The 24,137-nt window shown below is 34.7% G+C and overlaps 1 protein-coding gene across 2 annotated transcripts in view; it reads right to left on the minus strand.

Annotated features, from left to right (window-relative positions):
• Positions 1-8,647: 8,647 nt before the first annotated feature.
• Positions 8,648-24,137, minus strand: part of LOC124360569 — a 31,777-nt gene continuing 16,287 nt past the window's right edge. For both annotated transcript variants that reach the window (XM_046814295.1, XM_046814296.1), the window contains 3 exons: positions 13,628-13,840; positions 11,160-11,280; positions 8,648-9,090 (listed from right to left, as the gene is read on the minus strand). In XM_046814295.1, the coding sequence (XP_046670251.1) occupies positions 8,648-9,090; positions 11,160-11,280; positions 13,628-13,840 (777 nt within the window). The remainder of the gene's footprint in view (positions 9,091-11,159; positions 11,281-13,627; positions 13,841-24,137) is intronic.

Below are 24,137 nucleotides of genomic sequence, written 5' to 3' on the forward strand. Positions count from 1 at the left end.
AATATTGTCCATGTATGAAGAAATTTATAAACACGCATCAAAATTTGTCATGCCTTACCAAAAAAAACTCTTCTGATATTTAAATAAAAATTAGTAAATTAATATTATCAGTAGAGTATTCTTTAAATTACGAACAAACCTCGTTTATAAATCAATGCCATTATCTGCAACTCACCACTCTAAATGTAATTAATTAAAGAGTAGCTCTTGTAATGGAGTGTTTCATTTAGCGGAACGCTGAGCTAACCCGATTATCACAAACTGTTTTAAACGCAATCCACTAATCTTACAATTTTAAACAAGTGCATCAAGTTTCCCCTGTACAATGTTTAACAATACTTTATTTTGGCAAAAATTATGCATTTTTGAGAAGTTGTATTTACTAAATTAATAATTTTTATGTTACTTTATAATTATGTAAATTAGGAAATCAACAACTAATTTTAAAATCCTCGTAAAATATGTGTAATATTTCTTGGATACAGAACAGTTAATGTGTGCCATCCACAATAAAAATCAAGTAGTTAATATTGTGGCAGCCTGTAACAATATAAGTTAATCACATTGTCCTACTATCTTTGATTGTATTTGTGTAACTAATACAATCAGATCTACTAATAAATTAATAATTATGTTGGTGTGTTGTAACCATCAACAATCAATGCTGTAAAAATATCATTGTACAACTTTTAAATAATAAGGTTTTGAAGATACTGAGGGATATTTTTTGAACCCTACTTCGATTTTTAAGTTCCAGCGGATGAATTTCATTTTTATTTACTTCACACTTATCTATTAATAACCTTGAGTGTTTCTCGCTGAACAACTGATTTCTGATATTTCTTTCAATTATATACGTAGACAAATAAGTGTTCGAAAATAAACAATTACACAATGTACCCCTATAACAAAAGTTTTAAGTGAAAACAAGATTTGAGGCGAAGTTCGGGCGGGAGTTGAAATCATTTTCAACAGTTCATATAACTGTAAATAAACATATGAATCAAACAGTTTTACGCAATTTTCAAAGTCAGATTGAGGTCATTTTGTAAAGTACAGATTACATATTTACCTGTATGTTCAAACTAAGTAAAGTAAGACCCCACGAAGGTATTTACATATTTTGAACAGTTACCAAATGAATATAATACTGTCAGCTAGCTCATGAACGTTTGCATATACGTTAGAAACACAAAAGTGTACCTTTTAAAAATTTCAAGGCTTATATCTCAAACAGAAACAAAATGGAGGCTGCCGACAACGCTTAATTATTATCCCTGCGTTTATGGCTGCCTCAGAACAAGCTACCTTAAGAGCGCTTCGCTTGTTTCAACAAGAAGTTTGTTTACTAAAATAGGTTATATTTTCGTTTGAAATTAGATTTTAAAGTGTTATACATACCTTAAAAACAAAAATCTCTTTCTTTTATTTCGTCTAATTTTAGCATAATTTATTACAAAGTTTTTCGCCTCCCCTTAATAAGTTTTGGTATATTCAAAAACCATAATAACTATTGTATCATAATTCTAAAATCAAACTGTATCAAGGCTTGGTATTGCAATAAGTCCTGCATATACCAGACAATAAATCCTGCAACAATTCACAATGCCAGCCAGCCACCGGAGAAAGTGCAAGAAAGAAACAACTTTCATTACGACATCATCTGATCTGCCCCTTCAATAAAAATTCTTGTCAACTTGTCCAAACCACACAACTACTATCAGTCAAGTAGCTCGTCAGTGTCGTCCTCCGATCTTCATCAATCACACGACACACAGCGCCGCTTGTGTTAATATAATAATAATTTGTCAACTTAGACTTCGTTTATAATAGACCTAAGCTAATCATTTTTTATCGATAAACGCTGTTATATTTTTCATGATAGGCTACATTTATATTTTTATTTAATTTATGAATCCACAACTGTGTTATGGAAATAGTGTAAGCTCCGGTGAGCTGAACTCAGAATTATTGTCACCTACTTTAAACAATGACATTTTCATTTATTATTATTTTTTTCTATGCGTAACAAAAGTCTACATAAGAAGCACTGGATGAATACTGTTGGAACCTGCTGGCACACAGACCTGTCCGACGCTCCGCTTTCAATTCTGTGGAAATAAGGGGGGGGAAGCGCTCGGCCTATGTTAATAATTTTTTTAGTTTTTTATTTTCCAATTTAAAGATAATTAAATGCCATATTTTCTAGTGAATATTTTATCATTTTTAGAGTAGTATTGTTCACTAAAACAGGTTATTCGACCCTTCGTTCGATCCACACACTTGCTGCATACGTATTTCCTGAAGTTTTCATTATACTCTAAAAATGCATGTCGACTGGTATTCCTGCCATTTTCAGCCTCAATATTGTTTCCCTTAGGTCTTTCAAGGGTTGTAGTTGGGACGGTTGATATACACCTTCGTCTTCAGGTAACCCCAAAGGAAAAAAAACAAAATAAATCGCCATGGGGCTAAGTCTTTTTATTTTGTAACTGGTAAAAATACAATTATTGAATTTTAGAAAAGAAAAAATTACAAAAAAACATGCCAACAGCACGTGTGTATTACAAAGGAGTTTGTAGCAGACAACTAATAAAAAGAATTATTCCGAGACTTATGATCATATCATCTATGATAAATCATGAAGGGGACCTATTACGGCCGGCTGGGAAAATTGTAGAATTAATTGCCCTCATAGTTGACCACAAAAATACCAATATAAAAACCTCTTGTCTCGTCGACTCAGTCAAATCCAATTACGTTGATATACCACCAATCATCAAACTCAAGATTTCCTCAAACTAAGAATGAAGCTTCATCGCAATATTCCAAGTATATAAGTCAGTTCATGGTACAAGAGTTTCGAGCGGACAAACAGACAGAAAAACTTCTACCCTGACAAGCTTCTAGTGATAGGTTGAGCATTAACGAAGTTATTTTATGTTTATTTTAATGACTGTTGGTCTGCAATATAAGCGATGTTCGTTTTTCAAAGCACGTACACCTTGTTGATGCTATTTGTACAATGAATCAGTTTAGCGTAACTTCGACATATTATGTTATTTTGACATTTTTTCTGTCATGTTGCAACGGCAGGGTGTTTTGTAAGCTGCAGAAAAAGCTTAGTTACTCGGTTCTCTTGTTGCAACCACCCCCCCCCCCCCCCACCCCCCCCCCCCCCCACCCCCCCCCCCCCCCACCCCCCCCCCCCCCCACCCCCCCCCCCCCCCACCCCCCCCCCCCCCCACCCCAACACAAATTAATTTACATGACAAATAACAGAAAGGAATGACATCAGACTATAGGCAGGGTGTTTCACGAGTGGTTGGCACAATTTCAGGATATGATAGTAAGACACAAAAGAAAACAAAAAAGTCCATAGTGACATCCTGAAGTTATGCCAATCTCTCGGGAAACACCCTGTATATACACCATGTAATCATATATTCTACAAATACCAAGTACAAAACATATATTGGTAAAATTAGAAAAATACAAAATACTAGAAAAATTGGTTGAATTGACCTCTTGTCATAAAAGGGTTACACAAAGGAATGCCTTGTGTCTGATGTCTAGAGTATGCAATTTAGAAACACTAAAAGCAATATACTTCACATTAACACGTTAGATGCCAAGCCTAAATATTCTGTTTTAGCGTTAGAGTGCCAAAATTATCCGTGGCTAAAACTAGGAACTATTCATGTTTTTTCTGTTAGTTGGTCACTTACCATTGTGATTTGATAATTTTTTTGTATATATAAACGTTTTTACATCGTCGGTCATTCCTGGCCGACAACGATCATTTACAGTTACATAGTACACTATAAAATATGCCGTCGGTCGTACATGACCGACACAATATTAGGTGTGGGATATTACGTTTTTGTGGTTGGTAGTGCAGAATAGCTCACTGGATTGTACTGCAGCTGTAGTCAGCTGTGTATTACATCACTCTCGGACGACACCTCACTGTACTTTCGCGCCTTTTCCTCATAAACCTGCTATTGTTTTGAAGCTTTAGCCTAGAAAGTGGAAGTGCGTTCGTAAAATGGGCGATCCTTTGCGACAATCGGAAATTGACAGAATAATTGACCTTCCCTCATCTCAAGGTGATTTATTTGCGGGATTTAAGTGAAGATGAAAGTGTTGAGGACATGGACTATAGTGTGGTTGACGACACGGATTCAGACCCTGACTTTCAACCCAAGTGATGGCTCGGACGAAAGCTGCTGAAAATGAGTTTATGGTTGCAAACGAAGACACAGACGCCGATGTTGATAGTACCATAACGACAGTTAACAGTACTCCTGACGAAGGTGACAATTGGCATAGTTTTTGAAGGTAAACAGCAGATCTTTGAGTTTAACTCTAAGCCTACATTCAAATTTATTACCACTAATGATTCAAAACCGATCGACTTCTTTGAACAGTGTCTTAATGCCGATGTCATTGATCTGATGGTCACAGAAACAAATCGGAATGCTCACGATGTAATTTCTAAATTACGATTGAGCCATAAGAGTAGGCTTAAAGATTGGCGAGACACCAATCCAGAAGAAATGAAAAAGTTTTATAGGCCTACTTTTGTACATGGGCCTAGTAACACTTCCCCGAATAAGTGATTATTGGTCACAAATGCTTTATACAGCTTCTCAGGTGCCTCAAAAGTAATGAGCCGAAATAGATTCCAATTAATTTTACGCTTTTGGCACTTCAATGATAACAACAATCTGCAAAGAGAGATGGGCGTATCGGCAAAATAAAACCCTTGCTTTCTATTATAAAATGGTATGTTTTTTAACCTAAAAGAAGCCGAACAAGACCTTGTCATCGATGAGACAATGATACCATTCCGTGGTAGGTTACTTTTCCGCCAGTACATACCTGGCAAAGCTCATAAGTACGGTATTAAAATATTTAAACTTTGTGACAAAAACTGGCTATACTTATGGTATAAAAAGTTTATATGGGGAAAAGGTACCGTTGCTGCAAACAGACAACTCAGTAGCTACCTCTGTAGTAATGGAGCTCATGGCAAACCATTTGAACAGTGGCCACAACCTATATGTTGACAATTATTATACCTCTGTTCAACTAGCAAAACTCTTTGTTTATCGAGACAAACTCATCTTTATGGAACCTTAAGACGAAACCGAAAGGGCATTCCAAAAGACTTGACAAAAGAAAAAATCCAGAAAGGAGAAATGATTTGTTTAGAAAATGATGAAGGGGTCCTTATAAACTAAGTGGCAGGATAAACGAGAAGTTTTTCAATGTTGTCAACTGTGCACAAACCGGAATATGTAGAAATTCCATCCAAAAAACCCAGACAAGCCGTCTGTACTAAAGCCACTTGTTGTCACAAAGCCTACAATAAGGCTAAAGTAGGCATAGATCTTTCTGATCAGATGTCTTCATACAGCACCGCTGTGAGAAAGACTATGAGATGGTACCACAAAGTAAGGTGAAGAACTCGTTCTTGGTACTTCTGTGGTTAACAGCTGGTTGGCATACAATACATTTTTGAAAACAAAAAAACCTCCCAATGCTAAAAAGAAGCACTTAATTTCGATTACAAAATTCAAAGAACAGCTAGCTTGCTCCTTAATGTTGTTTGCAGGAAAACGCCACGCATTCCTGAAGTATCAAGGACTGGGCATCACTAATCTAACATCATCTGCTATGGTTGGAGAAGGTGCAAAAAAAACACAGAGTTAGGAAAGTTTGCAAAATGTGTTATCAAAAACTGTCCGAACAGAGAGGCCGCAGTGTAGCAAGAAATATGACAAAAGTCACTACATTTTGTAGCGTGTGTCCTGGACAAACCATTTTTTATGTGAAACATGTTTCAAGGACATTCACAAATGAAAAATTTACTATGTAATACAAGAAATGACATTAAAATTAGATCATTCATTTGTGGTAAGTTAACAAAAACCTTATGTCACAAAGTGTTAATTATATTTGTAATTTAGGTATAAGGAAGCCAACTTTACAAGAAGCTATAAGAAAGCTTGTAGTAATGTTCTGAATTATGTAATGAATATTTTATTCCTGACAGTATAATTCTAAATAATACTGTACATTATGATATTTCATGTAAGTAACCTTCTCGGTTACAGATTAATAATTAACACTTTTTGTGTGGTAATAATAAAACGTATATTTTATTACAGCATAATACGTATATTATTTTACAAACAACATCTTTAAATCTTAAAAAACAAAGAAAAGCACCATACAAATTGCTGATTTCCTTTAAATTTTATAATGCAACACAGGGTAATAGTATTTGCTATAATCACTACTATTTTTACAATAAAAATAACAAAAATTATGTTACACCAAAATTACAAAAAACATCTGTCGGTCATCTTTGGCCGACGAGATGCTAAAGAAATACTCTATCTTTCGAGCCATATAACAGCACTTTATTGTAGCGTATCTGAACTGAAACAGTGTTCTGTAAATAGCCAATGTCATTCTAGGTCACGTAGTTTTGATAAATTTTCCGCTAGAGTGTAGTGCATTATACAGGACGGGCATAATGGTTGTCTGTTGCGTAGCAACGCTGTCGGTCAGGTATGGCCGACAGTTTATCTGTACAAACATCATAGGCGTCGGTCAACTCTGACCGACTTGGCATTTAAAGTGTTAATTAATTTTCATATGGCATGTCATATTGTAATATATCAATGAAAAACACTTTGAATTATTTTTTAATCTTAAATCAAGGCAGCAAGCAAAAATATTTTTTTTAACCGTATTATGTAGTCTGACAGTACACTCATCATCATATATTTTTGAAACCATAATAAATATTAAGGTAAACCAAATATCAAGTCCAAATACTCAACCATACAATACCATATTTAACAGATATCTAGTCCCACACAATTTAAATTTTTATTTTTAAAGAAAGCTTGTTTCATGGTACAAAGTTTTTATTTTATTTACAAAAAGATAATGCTCGAGAACACAATTTAATATTATTATAAAAGCTACTTTGCATTAGTATGTCTGTTTGTGTGTAGTGCAGTCTGTCTTGTGTATAGAAGCTACTTCAAATTAGAGCATCTGCCGCATTCAATGTGTTAAATTACTGTACAATAACTGTCCAGCTATAATACATGTTATTAACACCTTCACTGAAGCTTTATGCTGAGTGTTCTTGTCTTGTGTATAGAGGCTACTTCGCATTAGTGCGTCTTCCGCAGTCAACGTATACTATTCCTTATACTATGAGTTATTTTATTTTATTTTAGACTTATTGAACAATTTTATATACAAGAAATTAAGGAATTTGGTATTGGCTAGTTATATGAATATTATGAATTTTCTGACGCTGTCAATTGCATTTATATACGTTTAAAGACAAATAAAGAATCTTGAATTTTGTTAAATAATGTGTAAATTCCAGTTTGTTTTTTTTTTTATTAGCAGCATAATTATCAAACGCAGATCAACATATACTTTTAATACATGGAAATGTGGCTTAATCCTGTATCAATCAATATTCAAAGAATATGTTTAAAACTTTCTTGATAAGTGCTGAAACCTAGTGGAAAATCTGAAAACCACATGTGATGCTGCCTGACAAGATGATACAATTCAAATATTCTCTAACATGTATGTTTTCTACGTATTACAGTTTCTGATGTTAATGGATTAAGTGAATACTCAGTTAACAACAGAACATCAACATGTTTACAAGTAAGATTTATGGAGGATCCAATTATTATGTTCAGAAACAAAAAAGTCTGACCTATTTAAGTCTAAAATTAACAATACAGATCCTATTTTTTCTGAATATGCACGTTCCTTTACAACAAGGTATCCCATTTTATTTTAATTAAATTTAGTCTAAATAAAATCATACTGAAACATTAATTTACAATCCATAAAAAGATGATACTGACCACTGACAAAAATGTACTGCTGAGGTAAACAGCTAAAATAAATTTAAAACGATAACTTAAATGATTTTTTACATATGTACTGTTTATCTGTATAATGCATTAAGGCACATTAGTGTCTAATAATTAGCAGTTTTAAGTCTTTTAATAGATCGTTGTGATTAAGCTGAAAATATAACATAACTTACCCTCGAGGACAAGTAAAAGCAGGAGTCTGTTGTTCACTTGGAAGGGGTAGCAGATTTGATGAAAGTCCAAATGGTGTTTGGAAACCTCCAGGATTTTCAGGTTGAGATTGAGTTTCAAAATTCTCACGAGGACGGCTTGACGAGTTTGCTTTTGGGCATGGCAAGACTCTTCTTTTTGTCAGAGTATTGGGTTTAGGGATGGGTGTAGGGGAGTAGGTTCTCTCGCTAGGACAGATTCTAGAACATCGTGAGGGTTTACATGAGGAACGAGGACATTCAGGTAATGGTAATTGCCTATGCTGATCACCAGTTGGGGGAGGACGTTGAGTTTGACGTTTGCATTGCTTGTAAATCTCTGCTAATTCATCTAGTTTGTCGGCAAGATGGTCAGATAGGTCACTAACTTCGACTAAGCTATTTTCTATCTTTTGTTTAGTATTTAGTGGTTGGTTTTTGGAGCTTCCTTGTATATCCAAACAATCTATACTCTCCCGCCGCATAGTTAACAATTTTTCAATATATTTTCTCAAGTCCTTTTTCAAATCAGTTTTTTTTGAACATTTTCTTCAAATTTTCTATAAGCTCTAACTCAGAAGCTGTCAACTGATCTGGTGGATCACAGTAACTTGATGTACTGGAGTCTGTTGGAGGTGTCTCAAACTTTTTACATTTTTTCTTGTGTTTTGCCCCTTTATTTGGTGGTTTTACAATAACATGTATGTTTCCAGAAGGTTCAGTACGAACAGAAACCAGAGAATTTACGTGGTAGCTGTGATCTGCTGAGTGTGTAGGAGACGGGGATCTGGAACTGGTTCCTCGAGATCCTGACTTGGGTGAAGTCCTGTGAGGTTGTCTCTCTGTCTCAACACAACTATCTTCTGGTATTACTGGTAGCTGTGGCATGTCGACGTGTTGACACAGCGCAAGATTTAGAGTCGGTGGTGGGGAATCATTAGTAGTTTTTGATGTTGTTTCATGCGGAGAACCTTGAACACAAACAAAATTGTTCTCTGAGTAGAATTTAAAATGAAAGCACATGTGTTTTAAGATATATACTTATTTATAGTAGTTAAGTGCTGTAGTTTTGCAAAAAGGCAACTTCAAATTCTAAATATTTCAATATTTCTCCAAAAGATCCCTGTAGCAAAATTAAGAAACAGTTAAAACATTACATAAAGTTAGTATTCACAACTCAAATATCCAACTGTTTTCTTTTTTACATCGGATGGGTAAGGTTGGTGGCATGGACCGCCCCCTGTCGAGATCCCATGAGGAGGGATAGCAGACTATATCTCAGTCATCTCACTTTGAAAGAAGGGGAGGCTAGCTCTGTTCCAGCCTCATCCACCTAAAGCGAGTAGAGGAAGATACTTTAGGCTAGCAACACCCTTTAACACTAAAGGAGTTCTACTCATTCCAACAGTCATCCTCCACAGTAGATCAGATCTATCAATCAACCATTTTACCCATATATCTTGACATTTGCGACTAGTGATGTGCCACTCATGGACGTTCATGCAGTTGCCCAGATGTAAGTGACAATCGGTTTATTATACTGCACCCTTTGGCATTTAACTTTCATGCCCGTGTCATCACATTTCCAAACAAATTATCCTTTAATTTTGAAATAAAAACCACAGATGATCTTCCTCTAGTTCTAGTATAAGAATAAATCTGAAATGATTATAGACAAAAACCAATTCTGTGAATGTCATGTTACAAAACTCAAATGTTTTTTGTGAAGACCATTTTTGAAACAAGCACTAAAATACTAATAATCTATAGATGTTGATAATTTTATTAAACAAATAAATATCGCCTTATAAAAGTGATCATATTCATTAAAATTTAAACTATTTGATAGTCAAATACCAGAAAGTTTTTTTATTCTTGGGGAAAGTTGTATTTACTTTGATTTATTGTTTTTCTTTGGCATTAGCATTGACAGCTGTTCCTATGATCAGTCTTGAGTTATTGTAACAATCACTGTGCTGTTTAAGTTCTTGTCAGTTTTACTCATTTCGTCTTCTGAAGGAATAGTACGGGAGCTAGCAACGTTTCTAAAACAAGAATTTCAGGTCAGCTGAAATTTTGATATGCTGTCTTTCTTGCTCTTTCGGTTGGAGTCCGGGCTATCTGGCTGGCGGTAGTGGTTGCGTTTATTAATGCGCATCTTACCTGCACAGGTAAAAATCCTGCAGCGCTTCGGCAAATGGACAACATGGCGTCAGTCTAAAGTCACATGTGTTTCTGTAATTAAAAAAAAGCACTTCAAACTGTCTCTCTCAAAACCACCTGTCTCATTTATTTCAGTAGGCAGTTCAATGTCACGGTACTTTAATTTATATTTTAAACGTATATTCAAAACTTCCTGGCACTTCTTCAGTTTATCAACCACGAAAAGAATGATTTTATCTTTATGCCCTTTACAGAAACACGTTTCATTTTACCACTGGCGATTGTAGCGAAATTAATAAATAAACATCACAAATAACACAAACACAAAACAAACATGTGACTTTAGACTGACGCCATGTTGTCCATTTGCCGAAGCGCTCCAGGATTTTTACCTGTGCAGGTAAGATGCGCATTAATAAACGCAACCACTACCGCCAGCCAGATAGCCCGGACTCCAACCGAAAGAGCAAGAAAGACAGCATATCAAAATTTCAGCTGACCTGAAATTCTCTCTCGAAAACGTTGCTAGCTCCTATACTAGAAGACGTTATTACATCTAATGGCAAAATGAGAAAATGAGGGAGAGATACATTAACATTTCATGAAAATAATACATGGAACGTTATTGATGAAGAGCTTGATTTCATTTTCGGTGCCTATTACTCAATATAAATATATGTGTGTGTGTGTAAAAGTCCTATCAATTCCTCCTAACATCATACGTGACTTATATGTGTAGCTATTTGAAGGAAATATTTCTTTGCTTATATTATATATCAGATATGAAACAATACTGGTTCAGCATGGTTAATTAATTATTCAAAATTAAGGAGAAACCCTCTTTTTAATTTCCAAACAACCAAATAGTAATAATTACCTGATATTTTGGACTGCTTGGATTTGTCTGTATGAAGCAGGGTTTCAAATGCACCAGCTAATTTTTTCTGTTTATTTTCATTTCTAGCCAAAACATCTCTTTCTCTTTGATAGATTCTAGGCTGAAAACATAAAATATATTCATATATTTAAGTAGAGATATTTAAAATAGACCAAATTATAATAATTAAGCTACATGACTGTAAAATAATTTGTGTACCCTATTATATTACAAGGCTAAAATACATTTGTTTATTTGCATTAGAATGTAAAGTATACAAATATAACTAATTGTGTGGTAAAATTTAAGTAAGCAAACTCAAAAACTAAAATTAAGTGGAATATATTAAATGTGAATATTTAATTGATGTCTTATAAGTTGTTTTATAGGGGGATTACAAATTAAAGACCAAGTATAATGTCAAAAAAGGACTGATGGTAACGTAAATGTTTCTATCTCAAGTTTATTGGCAGTCAGTAAACAAAACCAATATTTGTGAACAATTATTTTGTGAAAGGTAAGTACAAATTGATAAAGTTAATTTAATAGCAATTATCTTAAAATTGAATTTGAGAAAACTGCCAAAAAAAGAGCACATAACAGTATGTAACCAACAATTACTTTGAAACTTGCTCAGCAGGTGTTAAGTAATGTACCTATTCGTTGCCCTTTGATGAAACTTTTTTAGTACTGCATACTATGATGCAGGAAAATAACCAATTCTTAATGGTATATTAACCATACCCTTTATTTATAATCAGATTCTTGGATCACGATGTTATTATTTATTCTAGGTCTTATTTAAAATTATTTCAATAAAAAAGTGTTAATCAAATATTTTGAATTAAATTAGCTATCAAACATATCAAACAAACAAATGTTCAATAGCTGATTTCCAAAAAAAATTAAGGAACAAGTGCAAAAGTTCCCCAATTTGCAGGTCATCATCATCATCATCATCGTCAGACGTTTCCGTTCTCACGGGTCGTCGTACACAGCCTCCTCCACTTTAGTCTATCCTTCCAGGTCTCCTCTTCATCCACCTGTATTTTCGGTAGTCCCCTTCTCTCTATGTCTTTCCACACTTGGTCCTCCCATCTTCCTCTCGGTCTTCCTCTTGGTCTTCTTCCTCCTTCCTCCTTCTCCAGTGCTATTCTAGGCATTCTATTATCTCCCATCCTCTTCACATGCCCCATCCACTGTATTCTTCTTCCTTCCATTGTCTCTTGCAGTTGAAACTACCTTCAATCTTTCTCTGGTTATTTCGTTCCTTATTCTATCTCTTCTTGTAGTCTTCTCTATCCCTCTTAAAAATCTCATTTCTGCAGCTTGCAATCTGCTTAAATCATTTTTTAGTCCATGTCCACGTCTCTGCTCCATATAATAAAATTGGTTGGAAATAAGATTTATACATCAAATTGCAGGTATTTTTGTAAAAATGCCCAAATTCCAAGATTTTTACATAATTGTTTTTACCCAATTAGAACCTTACAAAACTCTGTATATAACTCAGTGTACTTATATTCAAGACATTCTATAAATTATAGAAAACAGGATACTAAAGGATAAATTCTGAGATGTTATGTTTATATTCAAATTAACTAATGTAAAAGTTAAGCCTAATAAGTTATTGAACAATTTCCACATTGAATCTTGAGATCCATTGGGATGAAACCTCAATGAGTACAAAATAACAAGTTTAACTATAAGTAAAAGGTATGAGGTCACATATGTTACTGGATTCAAGAGCAGAAAACACAAAAAAAATTAATCATTTTTGCATTATTCATCTAGTTTTGTTTTGTTTGAATAGAAATGCTAAAGTAACTTAAAGAAAAGTATCTTCATGTCATATACAAATATTGCAGTTTATGTAGAAAGTTACAGTTATATAATTACTTGAAGTTACACTAAACATCTAAGAACTTAACTATATCAACATATCAAAATATTATGAATATCAAAATACTCTCTTGCTTAGTTTATAAATAAAATTTTGCTCAATAAATAGTAAATTATAACTAAAGTATCTAGTAAATACTATCAATTTGAGCTAAATTAACTGACTAAAGAAATCAGAAGTTTTATTGGCCATTAAATACTCCAAAAAATTACAATAGGCTTCGTCAAAATAATAATTGTTTAGCTTGATTCAAGTGAGATTGTATAAATATATACTAGTTTCCAGTCATATCCATATTAAGTTTTAATAATATCTAGCACAAAAAACCTGAATAAAAATATATACTTCTGTATACTGATTAAAAACAAACTCGTGATTAACTTGTTTTCGATGATAAGCCATAAATGCCTACCATTTCATTTAAATTTATTGAAAGTTATCATTTTAAAAGTTTGTTCAAATTGTAATTTTTAAGGTGATTTAAATATATTTATTACTTTGTTTGCATTTGTTAAATAAGGAAGAGGAATTAATTTGAATAAAATATTCAAGTACGCTTACTTACTTTTGTTTTTATTCTACTCTTCAGAATCTGCTTTCTGCGAGTAAGATTCTTCAAGTCATGGAGTAGCTGTTGAAAGTCTTTTTTGAGATGTTCTCTCTTTAAGGCTTTTTTACCTCTTTCCTCAATTTTTTCTTTTATTTCCTTAGTGTAATTACTCTTTGTACTGCAGCCTTTCTTCTTTAAATCAATAAATGTTGCTAAATCTTCCTTTGACTGCAACAAATAACATTGGTTCACCATTAAAGTCCCCAGATCATTATCCAAATACCACTAAAGCAATTGTGTATACAAGGAACTGGCTCCCTCCCTAAACCGACTTCTTAGAAAATACAAGGGCTATTTATAAAGTAAGGAACGTTTCCACCTGACATCACCAAATGTGTGTCAATCATATATATTAGTGTGCTCGTGCTCGGCACCTCAATCAGCATCCAGCCATGACAACGGGAATATCTTCATGCTGCCTGATTTTTTTTACATTCAAATTGTGCTGCATTCAAATCCTGCCAGTTGTGTGGTCTGTGATCAGTTTCTTGATGGCAAAAACTTAAAACAAATAATTCATCGTGAACTATGTGAAGTGTACAGGAATAATGTACTGGACTGAAAGTTCTTTCAAGAAGAAGAAGGTGCATTCAAATTAAAAATGGCAAAACAAACATTTATGATCAAGAGAAGAGTGGACATCCGAGCATTGTGACTGATGATCTGGTCATCAACGTTGATGAAAGGATTCGTAAAAACCGCCGTTTCACAATAACTGAGCTTTCTTTATGTTTCTCACAAGTTTCACGGACTTTATTGTTTGAAATTTTTTAGCTAGGCTACCACAAATTTTTTAAAGACCAATTCCAAAAATCCTTGCAGATCACCTTAAAGAACAACAAATGGGGCCAGCTTTGATGTTTGTGGAGGCCTACTACAGTCAAGGTGGTCATGGATTTTGACTTATAAACATGACAAGTGCAGAGATATTAATTTTCACTTGTTTCCGAGAATCAAGACTTGGCTAGCAACACATTGTTTTGACAATATGCTGAGTGACGCATTTTTGGTTTGCATCACTGAGTGGCTGAGATCACAGGCAGCAGAATTTTATCATACAGGAATTTCAAAGCTTGTCCACAGCTATGATAAGTCCCTGAATTTGTATGGCGATTAAGTAGAAAAGTAAAGTATTATTTTAGTCCCTCTTTCATACGTATACAATAAAATGTTTTTCTAGGACTTGGTTTTCTATAAATCCAAAACATTCCTTATTTTCTGAATAGCCCTCGTAATAGTACCCTGATAATGGTATACTTTTACTATAAATGTTATTCATAACACTGACATAGTGGCAATTACTTGAACAGCAGGCATGGCATGGCTCTTAAGTCAATAGGTTAGGTTAGTAATGATAATTTGAATGAATGAATTAATATTTATTTCCTCATATAAACACAGATTACAGCATATAGTGTACAAAAACAGGAAATGATCTCCACATGGGCTTAGCCTGTGTGTGGAGATAGAGATGCGATCAGCAGCATGAATATATACGAATTAACAGTATAAGTACTATAACTTTTTTTATGGAAAAAATACATAATTAAAACATGAAATGTACAATATAAAAATGTATTAGTGTAACGTGTGTATATATATATACATATATATATATAACATATATATATATATACATATATATATATATATACATAGAAAAAAAAAACAAGAAACAAATACATCATACCTACAACAAAGCTAGTGTTAGGCAATAAATTACTACCAGATAACAAGATAACAATTTCAGAAACAATTATGTGATGATGAATGATTAATAAATATAGACCAATAATATTAACTTCATTTATATAGAAGAAAAAGATTATATCCATAACAGTTTATTAGGAGACTTGGAACATCTCACACACGTATACACTCACACCACACAACAGAACCTTTTTCTCTCTCTCAACACATAATACAAGTTACGACATTATGACACTATCATACGCCAACCCACTGTAAATGCTCCTCATGAACATAAGATCAACAATTAAGGTAGTGTACGTACAAATAAGTAATAAAATATTCTAGTTCACCCTTATCTATGTTTAGTATCCATAAGGTTACTTTCTTTTTGTCAGGTTTGTAAACACTTAGTAGGTAGCTTAAGGCAATCTGGTAATTTAAGAAAAATTATATTTGCAATGTAGTGTGAATTTGTACAATTAATAGACTTCTCCATTCCACTCCATCTTCCATTATTCTTACTTTAATTTTAACGTTAAAATATTTTACTAATTCCACCACATTGTTTAAATTTAATTATTTCTTTTCTTTTTTTATTCTTAAGGCAATATTTATTTAATGTTTTAAATTTTACGTTGTCGCAGATTAAATGTAATAAAGGGCCATGCGGCCCTAACTTTGCTTGTATAAATAAAGAATTTTTAATTTCTCCAATTTCGGGGCAATAATCCCAGATGACACTGCCAATCTGGTCAAATAACTATGGCTTACTTGGTTCAAAATATAAATGTGGTTTTTGTTAACATGTACATTATATTATGTTTCCAACGAGTAAATGTCTAATGTTAAAAACCTTAAATTCATCAAATAACAGTTCCGAAAGATAAAGACGGTTTTTTCAAGACAGCTTTAATAATTGCTTTTTGGACGATTTCTAACGGTAAACAGCGAGCTCTTAAATGTCCCACCCCAAGCAATAATTCCGTACTGCAGAACAGATTGTACGAATGCGCAGTAAACCAGTTTTAAAATATCAAATTTTAATACATTACAAAGCTTTTTAAACATAAAAATTTGTATCCTTAACTTACTTCTTATATACTGGATACGACCTATCCATTTTAGCCGATTATCAAAAATTACTCCTAAATACTTGTATCATATACATGCTCTACACATTCTCATGACATTCACACAGCCAGCCACGCCGCCACAAGTGTGAAGCCTCAGGTTTAAATTGTCCAGATCATGACACGTCCGAAGTGCCACTGCCATGCACTTTGTTTTTTTGACATTCATAGTGAGTCCATTTTAATCAAACCAATACTTGACAGTGTTCAGACCATGCTCACTCCCATACATCCCTTGTCAGCTGGACCCCTCAAAACAAAGAGCTGTGTCATCTGCTTATAAAAATATCATCATTTTCCATATTTATTTTACCTAAATTGTTCATATATCAAAAATAGTATAGGCCTATAGTACTTCCTTGAATTACACCGTACTGTATGGTCTTCCTCAAACTCAGCTCCCCCTAAATTGTGACTACCTAGACAGAAAAGTAGTTTTTAAACCAATCCAAGGTTGTAGCATTTAGCCACTAAAGAAATTTAGTTTCTTCATTAATAAGTCCTGATTAATTGTGTCAAGCGTTTTAGCCAAATCAATAAATACCAACAGAGACTTCCTGTTTTTGCCCACAGCATCATGTAACTCTTTAGTTAACAAAATAAAGCGTCAATCAAATTGCTATCGCTCCTAAATTAAAATTGGTTTTAATCAATTATATTGTTAGTTTTTAAATAATTCACAAGTTGGTTTTTAATTAACACATTTATCCAAAATGTTTGCAAGTACACTGGATAAAATAACAGGTCTATAGCTTACACACTCATGTTTTCGACCCTCCTTAAAAATTTGAATAACTTCACCTTTTTTGAAAACGTTAGGATAAATCGTTTTTAAAATACTACAGTCAAATATGTAACAATGGTGTTAATTTGGTAATATTATCTTAGACGATCTTAGCGGGAATCCAGTCAATCCCCGGGCCGAAGCCCCCTCTGAGTTTGGTTACACTCCAAACAATATCATAATGAGTGAGAGGAACCAGCCGGAGGGCCGAGTCCATGGTAAAGCTGTCATCAATAAAAAGCTCAGTCACGGGAGGGACAGCACTGGCCAGCCCTGCTCTAACACTTACATAATAATCATTAAAGGTTCCACAACCTCTCTTTTATCCAGCTCCTCATTCCCTTTCAAAAATGGGGCAATTTTAAAAGCCTCTTTTCATTTAGTATTAACTAATTTTTCTAATATTTTCCATAGAAATTTCACGTTATTCTTGTTTAAGTTAATATTATTAGGAAAAAATTCTGTTAGGTTTTAAACTGAGCAATAGGATTGAAAGTTGTTTTTTTTTTTTTTGCTAATCTTATCTCTGTGTTTGACCTTTATTTTCATTTCTTTCATGGGAGATGTTATTTAACTTCTGTAGTTTTTCAATATTTTATATAGTTTGTATCTGACAAACAAATCGCTCGCAAGAAGTGTTGATGTCGTCTGTATTAACTAAAGACTCCTAATTAGTTACAAAAATGAGATATGCTACTTTTTTTAAATCTATCCAAATATTGTGGTCTGTTTTACTATACTTAGAATGAATAATGTTGTTATTAATTGCAGCAACTGTAAAATAATACAGACTTTTATAATTAAGTGGTCGGTCAAAACATGTATTCTATTATTATAGACATATTAATACATAGCTTAAATCTGTAAAAATAAAATTAGTCATTAATTCAAGCTCAGTTAATATAATTTATAGAGCTAGAGAAAAGTCAATGTGTTTTGGAATGCATATTGCATTTCCCTGACTCTTTATATATATATGCCCACAGCATATATATATATAAATATATATTATATATATATATATATATATATACATTAAATTGTATAAGTGGCAATTGCCTTATTTAATTTCAATAAACATTGAATCGCAAAAAGTACTTGCTCCGCCGGGAGTCGAACCCGGATCTCTCACTTGCCGGGTGAATGTGCTACCATTATATGTGACAGATACGGCCAAATACAAAATAATTGAATCGGAAAAAGTAAGCGCTCTGTGGTGTAATGGTAGCACATTCACCCGGCAAGTTTTATATATATATATATATATATATATATATATATATATATATATATATTGTAATGACTCATTTCATACACCCATCTCACATTCATATGAATACTTAATTTAATTTAGAAATTTATTAGTAATAATAATTAAGGAATAGTTATTTATAAATTGTCTCAAATTTTAATACAAACAATCATAAATACAAAATTAAATATATCAAAATTAATCAAAATTCACCTTATTATATATAAAACTCAAAAGTTATAAAGTAAACTAAAGTCAGTGATACAGTGTGCAGGGATGATTGTTGAGTGAAGAGAGCAGAGGTTTAAAAGTGAAGAGGAGAGACGGATATAGAAGAAGTGACGCAAGATTATTATTTTAAATAAAGAAACTGGTTACATTTTATTCAGCAGTATTTGATTCAAAAGAAAGGTTAATTTATTAAATTCATATTATCACTGAAGTACAGAGAAGCAGAAGACAGACATTGGGTGAGAAAATTCCTTTTAAATTTAACAGTGATCCATTGGAAGAACATAAAACCCAGGAACATTCGATTTGGCTAACAATTCAAAATTAATATAATTAAAATTTAACAAAATTATTTTTTAAATTTCAATATCTTTTATTAAAAACAATACCTAATATTTCTATTTCATTAAGCCAGCACGACCACCCTCCCCTAAAATTTAAGAACTGTATTTAAAAAAAGTTTACCATTATTGCATCCTCCATCTTGTTTCAAAATTCAAACCTGTATGTCAATTTATCATCATTAAAGTTCACATTTGTATCATACTGAGTTATTTGTTATTTCTAGCTATAATCATCAGAATACAAATTAAGTTTAACCATTTATTTAAAGTGTATAGTAGTAGTTTATTATATATATATATATATATATATATATATATATATATATATATATATATAATATATTTCAATGTTTATTGAAATTAAATAAGGCTATTGCCATTTATACAATTTAACGTATATATATATATACACTATATATATATATATATATATATATATATATATGTATATATACATAGTATATATATACTAATTAATATATTAATTATATGTATATATATATATAATTTTATAATTATATATATATATATACTAATTAATATATTAATTATATGTATATATAATATTATAATTATATATATATATATATATATATACTTCTGCTGTATGTTTCTAAGGTTCATAGACATTCTTTTTGGTACTTTGGGATTATACCGACCACACCCAGACATGAATCGTTATTTGACATTTTGCTTCTACTGATTACTAGATTAGTGTAGAACAATATTTCGTCAATATAAAACAGGAATTGTCTTATCGCAAACCCCTCCCCATCCTCAGACAGAGGTCAAAGTCGAGCGGTCTAGTAGATAACGTGATTGCAGAGTCTCGCCGCCCGTTCAGATGGACGGTGCGTCGCTTTGTTGTACTTATAAATAAATAAAAATGCCTTTATTGCAAGCGTTTTTCAGTATAACAACTGCTTTACAGAACAACTCTTGTCATATCTTACACTATTTACAATACTGGGAAATAAAAATAAAAACTAAAACCTATAGACTAAAGAAAACACCCAAACAAGACAAATAAATTACTGCACAGTCATTTTTCTTAATTTACTTTTAAAAACAGTAACAGAAGTCAGTTTAAGGTTCTGGGGAGGTCATTGTACAACTTTGGGCCAAAGTAAGAAAAGCTCCTCCTCCCAAACTCATGCTTGACTCTGGGAAAGTGAAGCAGGTCACCATGGCGGACACTGCGTTGAGAGACCTCCTCCCGAAATTGGAGCTTCTCGATCAGGTACCGCGGCTCACCCAGCGCAAGCACCTTGTGGATCATGCCACACATTTTCAGGATCCTGCATACATTTTCCATGGGGGACAAACTGACAGCATCTCGGAAGGGTGATACATGATCTAAGCGCCTCAAATTGAAAATGAATCGAACTGCAGAGTTTTGGAGTCTTTGAATCCGATCTATGTCTCCCCTAGAGATACTGTTGCCGTATGCAGGATAGCAGTAATAAAATACAGATAGAACAAGAGAACTCATAAGCCGGAGCTTAGCGGATTCTGGCAGCAGACTTCTAAATCTGTACAGACCCCTCAGCCTACCAAGGGCACGCTGGATAGCATGAGTGACATGATCAGAAAAGGTGAGCTCACTGTCAAGCACAACTCCGAGAGTCTTGACTGACTCAGAGACAGACAGGCTCTCCCCACTGAGCCTTACTCTCACTCCTCTCTGACCAAGGGCCTGCACCAGATTGTGTGGGGCAAGATGAAGGACAATGCACTTACCTATATTGAGTTTAAGGCCATTGTTAATTGACCAAGTGTTGATGTTCACTAGATCGGAATTTATTTTCTCAATAGCCTCATCAATGGAGCCAGGCTCGTATAACAAGCGCAACTGACAATCATCTGCGTACAGGTGAGCTGCACAGCTTTGAACACAACTGGAGAAGTCAGACGTATATAAGTTGAACAATATAGGTCCAAGACAACTTCCTTGAGGAACACCTCGCCTTTTGACAAGTGAAGTTGACGTCCCACTTCCCATCTTTGTAACCTGACTTCTGTCTCCTATGTATGATTTTACCCACTCGATTGAATTTTTGCCAAAGCCATAAAAATGCATCTTAGCGTACAAAAGTTCATGGTTAAGGGAATCAAATGCTTGTGAGTAGTCTAGTATAACTAGTGAACTACACATCCCTTTATCTTTCGCATCAATTAAGTCACTGAACAGACTTACCAGGGCAGTGCATGTGCTATGATTTTTTCTAAATCCAGATTGTGTTTTTGGCAATATGTTTACTTCGTTCATATACTGTGCTATTTGACGTGTTACTATCTTTTCCATAATCTTTGATATTGCTGGTAAAATCGAGATGGGTCTCAGTTGTTGGACACTTTTAGGGGACGTTACTTTTGGCAATGGATGAACAATACTCATTTTCCATCTCTGCGGGAACACACCGCTCATCAATGATTTGTTAATGAGATGAGTAATTGCACCCAAAGCATACGGACTCACAGCCTTAATCATTTGGATGGATATTTCATCACTACCAACAGCTCTAGATTTTATTTCATTTAGTGCTTTTTTTACATCATCTTCAGTGACAGCAGAAAAGCTAAAATCATTCATCGATTCAATTCTCTTACTAGTTCTGAAGACATCAATTTCTTCAACTCTGGCTTCATTTCCATTCCCCATATTGACAAAATACTGATTGATGTCATCAAGCTTCAGTTGGTGTGGAATGTTTTCATTTCTGTTTTTCATAACTATATTACACTGTTTCAAACAAGTCCAAAAATCTTTGGGATCCTTGTTAGTGGATAATTGCTCAGTGAAAAAATCTCTCTTTGCTCTCCACACCATCCCATTTAATTCATTGCGTGTTCTTTTATACATCTCCCAATCTTTACTGTCCCTGGTTTTCCAATATATTTTACAGAGTTTGTTTTTTAGTTTAGTCTGCTTGTTTATGACATCGTTCCTCCACGGGGCTTTCTTTTTTGTTACTCTCTTGCATACAATTGGAGCATGTGAATCAAATACACTTATAATATGGGTAGTGATGAAGTACTCAATATTGTCAACCCTGTCAATGTGCATTGCTCTCTCCCAGTCAATCTCCGCGACTGCTTTGACAGCACTTTCTGCGTTGAATTTTGAAAAATCTCTGTAGGTTATCATTTTTGGCCCTTTTTTCTCTTTCTTAACTTTTACGCAACAATATATCAACTTGTGGTCCGTTATCTTCACCCCTCTATGGTCCCTAATGCCTGCTGCATCGATGACGCCGGTCCTCTCGACCTCGACCGACCTGTCCACTATTATGTGGTCTAACAAGGTGGAAGAGGTTGCTGTCACTCTTGTTGGTTCATTTACTAATTGTATTGCATTGTATTCTTTCAAGAGTCGGCGTAAGTACTTGGCTTCATTACAACTATTTGACAATAAATCTATGTTGTTGTCGCCCAAGTACATAATGGAGTTCGTGGTGGCCTGTATACCACACATAAACCAAGCCTTACTCCCCTTATCCTCAGGACAACACAAAGAGACTCGATACCAGGGGCCACATCCTCAGTAAGTGTGTGCTGCTCGAAGGAGATTCCCTCCTTAATATACAAGGCAACGCCACCACCTGTCACCGCGTCTGCAATGCCGTGTAAGTCAGCATGCCGATCACATCGTAGAAGTGTGTACCCAGTCATCTGATAATTGTCTGATGGGGTGCCGGGGTGAAGCCAGGTCTCAGATATCCCACTTGCATCAAAGTCAAAGTCATGCACAAATGAGCACATTTCCTCAAACCCTGTATTGAGGGATCTAATGTTGAGGTGCGCGACTTTGAGACACCCCGTGCTCCCCATCCCAGTTAGTTTCCCGGGACCCAAGAAACATCGCAGCTCCCAGAGGGGTCATGGTCACCGCTGATGGTATTCCCAGGCCCGGGACTCAAGCCGAGACTAGACATGTCCTCACCCAGGTCATTGGCTGGTGCTGCATCCAGATACCGCAAACCCGCAGTAATAGCGTTCACAAATAGAGATCCCAAGCGAGTAACACCTCTTCTGGAGAAGTGCACACCATCCCGGGTGAGGTCCCGCCTGCTAACACAAGTGTTAGCTTCGACGAATTCAACGTCGAAGTTATTGCACATGAGCTCCAACTGAAGGTTGAAGTCATGTAGAGCTTTATAGCCAATGTCACGTCGAATTAGTACACTGTCCAAGAAAATTTTAGAATTTTGAAAATTGGTTTTGACAGTGAACAGCAGATCCGCCATGCTGTGGAGGGCCTCCCGCTTACCATGCCCTCCGTTGTACCCAGGACCCCCCCCCCCCCCCGATACCCTTTCCTCAAGTTGTTGGCACCAACATGAATATAAATTACAGATAAACTTAAACCTACAGTTAACGATTAGTTTCAGTTTTAGATTTTTATAGTTATTGACGCTATTCATGTACAGTTGATGTTTACATTTAATGTAGCTCAATGTATGTTTTGGAATAAAGAAAATTCTCTCTCTCTCTCTCTACATAATTTAACAATCTATTCTTAATATCTACTATTTTCCCCCCAGGACAGCACTCAAGATAGGCCCCTTTAAAAACGCACTTACTACTAGCGTGTCTCAAATGTGAGTCACCTATCAACAAAACATTTTTAAAACTGCAGTCCTGACGGTCTGCTGAGGGTGTGGGGGTGACAGCATGAGGCACCGGAAGACTAGAGAGGCTGGTAGGTTGGTCGATGCTGTTGCGGGTTGATGTGGTGCTCTGATGAGCCGCCGTCAATGTAGCAGGGGGAGGAGGGCAGCTAGCCTCAGCCAAGGTCATCTCGGCCAGCAGGCTGTCGTCTGCTGAGGTCCGCCACTGTCTCGCCCGTGACTCCGCCTGTCTCAACTCTGCCCGAAGAGCCCTCACGTCGGCCTCCAGTACCTCAATACTTGTCACCAGACACTGGCGCTCCGCTGTCAGTACGGCAATTTTTTCGCGGCTCTCTACAAGCAGCATGTCATTGTCTATGTTAACCCGCCGGTTCACTGCCTCTTGTAATAGAGCGTTGTCT

Source organism: Homalodisca vitripennis, chromosome 4 (assembly GCF_021130785.1).
Source record: "Homalodisca vitripennis isolate AUS2020 chromosome 4, UT_GWSS_2.1, whole genome shotgun sequence".
In the NCBI taxonomy this organism is placed as follows: domain Eukaryota; kingdom Metazoa; phylum Arthropoda; class Insecta; order Hemiptera; family Cicadellidae; genus Homalodisca; species Homalodisca vitripennis.